The sequence below is a fragment of the Lagopus leucura genome, unplaced genomic scaffold, assembly GCF_019238085.1.
Source record: "Lagopus leucura isolate 7727_CA_CO unplaced genomic scaffold, USGS_WTPT01 Super-Scaffold_100083, whole genome shotgun sequence".
Lineage (NCBI taxonomy): Eukaryota > Metazoa > Chordata > Aves > Galliformes > Phasianidae > Lagopus > Lagopus leucura.
Genome location: NW_024962318.1, coordinates 486,955 through 492,466, shown reverse-complemented (window position 1 = coordinate 492,466; position 5,512 = coordinate 486,955). Strand labels below are relative to the sequence as shown.

Genomic DNA, 5,512 nt, shown 5'->3' with positions numbered 1-5,512 from the left:
TGCCCATGGACCAACCCTGGCGCCGCTGGGCTGAGGCCCTTCCAGACCCTTCGCAAGTGACAGACGAAACAGTTGTGCCAGAGCATCGTGTTGTGTGTGTTGGAGCAGCCGCCCAGGTGGGGATTGATGTACACCACATATCCACCCCTCCTGCTGCCCCCCGGGGCCGTGCAGCCACACTCTCCTTTGCTTTGTCTCCTACGTGAGTGCAAAGCAGGCAGGGGACAAACCACAGGCCGGTTTTTAAATTTTGTATTGTGCATTTGCTTTCTCTCATATTAAACCATCTCAAAGGAAGGAGAGGTAATGGGGCCGTGATTTTTGGCTGCTGGAACCTGGTGCAGAAGCCATGGATGGGAGTCCTGACCCCTCCGGCAGCCTTTTTCTTCCTGTGGGGTTTGGACCCCTGGTCTGGTCTGACTGTTTCTAAGAGACCTTCCCCTCCTGCAGTGCTTTGCTCTTCCCTGGCCTCTTGCCACAGACCCAGGTTTAGGGCCGTAGCTGCTGTGCCCAGTAGGGAAGTTTGAGTCCCTGGGGTAGGAGGGGGCTGTGTGCAGCTCACAGCACGCAGTGTCATCCATGGCTGCCTCAGGGCCTGCGTGTGGAGGATCCTGCATCTCTCTAGCTGTCCCCTCTGCCAGAATAAATAGAAAGTGCTCACTGGCTTGGCAGCCCCTCCACAAAAGCCATATTGAGCTATTATTCCCCACGTCGGCTGTGAGCACTAAAAGTGGCGCCTTGCATTCTGCCATCTAATGACCCTTCGCAGCCTCCTACAGATGTTTTCTATGACTTACAGCTCCTTTTCCAACAGCCCTGTCCGCAAAAACAAGAGGGGCCACTTTAATTCCAATTAAATACCTCCAGCTAAGCAAACAGTGTGCAGCAGGGCCTGGGCACGGTGCGGCCGACAGGCCCGGCCCATGGAGTCGCTGAGTCTAGACTCCAGATGTGATTTCAGCAGCCTCCAGCGTCCCATGGAAAATGACACGGGCTGTGCCGTGGGGTGCTGCGCCCTGCCCGGGGCTGTGGGTCCAGCACCACAACCTATGGGGCTCTGCCTCCTCCCAGGCTTGAGCATCCTAGTGCCCCAATGCTTTTGCGCTCATCCCCGTGCAGCTTTTGGGGTTCTGAAGGATTCAGGACTGCGTTGGGGCCCACGCCGTACCCTAGGCTTCACCCTTGCATTGCCTGCTGCCTCCTCGCTCCCTCCTCCTGCCCACAGAGCTGAGGGCAGCGGGAGCACAGCGGGTTGCTGGGAGCTCTCCAAGAGCTCACGGCTGCGCCATGAGGAGCGGAAGGCACTGAGAGGGGAGAGCGGGGTCACCCCAGCCCTGCCTGGTCGATAAGCGGGGCAGGGCCCGGAGGGAAGGAAGCGTTCAGGCCCTGCAAGGAGCTGGGAGCAAAGCTGGCGCCTGGGCGGCCCCAGGCTCACCCGCCAGTGCTGCACCTGGGTCCTGCAGAGGCTGCACGGCTCCGCTCTGTCTGGGCCACCTTCCCCTCCCCGCAGGGTCCCTCTGGCTTAGGGGGAGGACACGGAAATGCAAACGCCCCGGCTCCGGTGTGAAACCTCAATGTGTGGAGCTGGGGGACAGGACAGAGCCAGCCTGCTGCAGCTGTGGAGCTTGGGGTTGGAAAGCTATGCAGATGCCCGTGGCCATGCGCCCCTTTTGCCAGGGGTTGCAGCTGAGCCCTGTGCCCCGGCGGGATGGGCTGTGGGTGCAAAGGGGATTCAGATGCCAAGCACGGAGTTAAGAAGTGTTGGTGCTTGGGGTTGCCGCTCACAACCATGTGTTTTACCCAGCAGGGATGTGGGGATGTGTGCTGGATGCAGCACCCCACTGCATCTGCTTTGTCCAAGCATCCCCCAGCCCAGCTGCAGCACCAGGGGACGGAGATGCCTAGTGCAGACTGTGGGGGTGCTGCTGATGAGAGCCGGGGTCCCACGGAGTGCTGGCGCCTGACCGTCGGCTGTGAGCTGGGAGAGGAAGCAGGAGAGAGCAGCCCCATCCCCGGCCTGCTGGCGAGGAGGGGCAGGAAGCTGGAATAAATCCCAGGAAGGGCCGCCTGGCTCCAGCTGGTCTGGGCTGCAGCGGATGGAGCCGGGAACGGGAAGGGAGAAGGTGGGAGGGGAACGCAGGGGGGCTTTTCTCAGGCCTCAGCCCTTCTCCAGCTGTGCCGGTGGCCACACGGCAAGGTTGGAGCTCCACAGTGCCCCGCTCTGCCAGGAGCCCTATTCAGGGTAGGGTGGGCTGCTGAGGAGCCATATGATAGGGGTGGCTAAGCTGGAGGCAATGCACAGCCCCAATCTGGGTTTTGGGGAGTGTATTCACAGCTGGGGGCCTCCATTCGCTTGGAGGACAGCCAGCCTGAATCCTGGTGTCTGCAGATCTGTGCATCCATGCAGGTCCGTGCTGCTCAGCCGTGTGTCTGCATCCCGATCTGTGCTACTGGGACACGTTGTCCTTCCTGAGTCTATCACGCTGCTGCTGCTGCTTGGGCTGCAAAATCCATCCTAAGCCCCAGCCCCCAAAATGCAGCCAAGCTGCGGAGCCCTGCACGAGGCTGGGTGCTGCCACGGGGCTGTGGCAGCGTCCCCATCATCTCCACAGCACAGGCGGTGCAGCTGTGCCCTGTGTGGTCCCTCCGGTGCCGCGGTGGGGGGAACGGCCGGAGGCTTTGATGTGCTCTGCTGCTGGGCAACCCCTGCTCGGCGCAAAGCAGCCACAATCCCGGCCAGGCTGCGCCCCGCCAGCGCCATATGGCCGAGGCCGCTGTTACCGAACCGTGTGCCCCTTTCCCAGAATTGAGATGGAAATGAAGCCATCCGTCTTGCCTGCAGACACCGGCGCACCCGCTCCCAACTGCGGCCGAGGCAGCGGTGCAGGGCTGGCATCCCCGGCACCCCAACGTGCCAAGGGGGGTCCCTCAGAGCCACCTAATGGAATGGGGCGACCACGGGACACCCATCGCTGTCCCCTCACCACCCGGGGTGGCCGATGCTCAGGGCTGGCTCATCCCAGCCGTGGCGTATTGTTGGCCGTGCAGCTGGCGGGCGCCCGGCTCTGCTGAAAGGCATTCCTGTGCACAATGTCCTCGGCCTCCCCGCCGCGGCCAGGCCAGCACCGCCAGATGGGGGCTAATTAGTGGCTTTGAGAGCCGTGGTGGGAACCGGGCAGCACCAGGCCCTCCGCGGGGCTCTGAATGGAGGGGGCGACCCCAGAGCTGTGCCCACCCTGGGAACCGCACTGGGACAGAGGGATGGTGACAGAGGGCTGGAGGTGCTCACAAAGGCAGCGGGGTGGGGGTGGAGGGGGCAGAGGGATGGAGGGACTGGGGGATGCGGCTCTCACAGCCAGGCTGGCAGGGCAGAGCCGAAGGTGATGGGGTTAAAGGCCCTCTGTGTGCAGAGCTCTCCAGGACTGCTCCCTGTTTGCAGAGGAGGAGGATGAGGGGAGGCCTTTAACTCACTGCGATCCAGGGAAGGCTGCTGCAGCTCTGCGCAGAGCCATGGGATGGACACAGGGGAGAGGGGGGGGGGTCTGACCTACAACAAACCCCTGCCACGAAGGCAGGACGGCGCGGCCCCTTGCAGCCACAGCAACGCCTGCGCACCGACCCCCCGCACAGCGTACCTGCTGTATGCACGTGCGTCTCCACGCGTGTTTCTGCATCCACGTACGTGCATGTGTGTGTGTGCATCTACGAGGTTTTGTGCGTGTGAACCTCTCGTGCATGTGTGCACACACCTACGTACCCACGTGTCCGCGCTGCCCGCACGGTGCCCGGAAGGCCCGCAGCTGTGCCGGGGGGGGGGTCCCCACGCAGCCGCCCCGCTCGGTGCTGCCCGGCCCCCGCAAAGCCGTGACCGCACCTCCCTGCAGGTGTGAGCTAAGGTAGCGATCATTAACGCTAATTAACGCTTAGATCGGAAGCCCTTTAGGGCAAGGACTGGGTTTCTGTTTCGTCTTCAGACCGCACGAAGGTTTCCACCGCCCAACCGGCCCCAGGTGCCGCTCACCGGCGCCCCGAGCTGGGTGTCACCGTGTCCCCATGGGGGTGGCCGTGTTCCCGCGTTCCCGTGTCTCCTTAGGGGTGGCCGTGTCCAGTTCCCGGGTTGGGCTGCAGGTGCCCCCCCCCCGCCCCACTCCGCCCCCGTCGCCATGGGCACCGCCCGCGCGGCGCCGCGCTGACAGCGCGCGGAGTTTTATGAATGGGTGACGTCACGGCCCTGGCGTCTAACGGTCTGGGGAGGCGGGAGGAGGGGGGGGGCTACACGGGGCCCTGGGGGCTGCAGTAAGCGCGTGGGGTCGGCGGGGCTGGGAGAGGGAGGAGAGGGAGAGAGGCTGCGGGAAGCGCGGGGCTGCGTGTCCTGGGGTGCAGAGGGTGCGCTGGGCTGAGTGGAACTGGGAATGCGAGGATCCCGGGAGGGTGCAGGGAGACACAGCGCCGGGAGCCCACGGAGTCACTGCCGATGGGACTACGGCGGGGTGGGGCGGGCGGTGCCTGCTTGTATCCCGCACCTTGAGAGGACCCGCACCTCCTAGAACCCCCTTCGCATTTCTGAGCACCCCCCCAACTCCATTCTCCAGGCTGTGGACCCTTTAAGGCGCTGCCCGTCGGGGCGCATGAATGGGGCTGGCGCGGCTGTCTCCGCCCCCTCTGCGCTGCTATTGGTCGTCGCTCGCCACGAGGCTCCGCCCCCCCGTCGACGGCGCTCTATAATTGGCGCTGCGCAGCGCAGAGCTCCCACGGCCGCCCGCAGGGTCCCATCGCCGCTACTCGACATGAAGGTCGCTGCTGCCGTTCCTTCGCCGCTGCCCGCCGGTCCCGGTGGGGCACTGAAAGCCATGCGGCCCGGGGAAGCCGCCCGCTGTGGGCCGGGCCCGGGAGCTGTAGCTGCTGAGCAGGCGGCCGCCGCGCTGCTGTATGACATGAAGGGCTGTTACTCGCGTCTTCGGGCGCTGGTGCCCACCTTGCCGCGGCACCGAAGGGTCTCTAAAGTGGAGCTCCTGCAGCATGTGATCGACTACATCTGGGACCTGCAGCTGGCGCTGCAGCCCGGCCCTCCTCGGCCCCCCGCTGCTGCTGAGCCTCCCGAGGTGAGTGCAGCCCTTCCGAATCCTTCCCGACCCCCGGGTCACGTTCCTATTCTCCGTGCGCTTCTCCCGGTCCTCCTCCGGTTGTGCCCCGTCCTGTTGTGCCAGCCCCGTTCACACTGACCGCCCGCTTCCCCTTCCGCAGGCTCCGTGCATGGCCGCTGCCGACCGCATACTGTGCCGCTGAGAGAGACCTCCACGGACCCGAACGGGGCCCCCCGCGCACGGACCGGACCGGCAACTGTGGGTTGTGCCGAAGTGCACGGAATGGCCGCCCCTACGGAGCCGATGGCCGCGGCTCGTAACCTTCTCAGATTGCTGAGAGCATTCCCTGTATTGTATATTACAATGATGCTGGAGAATATTGTTCTACAATAGCTGGAGTTTTGTTATTAAACAAGCCCTGATTACCA

The 5,512-nt window shown here is 64.1% G+C and overlaps 1 protein-coding gene across 1 annotated transcript; it reads left to right on the top strand.

Moving 5' to 3' along the window:
- The first annotated feature begins 4,756 nt into the window (after positions 1-4,756).
- Positions 4,757-5,512, top strand: ID1 (inhibitor of DNA binding 1, HLH protein). The gene is made up of 2 exons (XM_042887449.1): positions 4,757-5,102; positions 5,245-5,512. Exons 1-2 carry the CDS (start codon positions 4,788-4,790, stop codon positions 5,284-5,286), a joined length of 357 nt encoding a protein of 118 aa, XP_042743383.1. The 5' UTR covers positions 4,757-4,787; the 3' UTR covers positions 5,287-5,512.

Excerpts from the sequence above, each read along its gene's own strand:
- ID1 (XM_042887449.1), top strand. The coding sequence starts at position 4,788 with ATGAAGGTCGCTGCTGCCGTTCCTTCGCCGCTGCCCGCCGGTCCCGGT. Across the intron at positions 5,103-5,244 it reads CTGCTGCTGAGCCTCCCGAG|GCTCCGTGCATGGCCGCTGC; the intron begins GTGAGTGCAGCC and ends CCCCTTCCGCAG.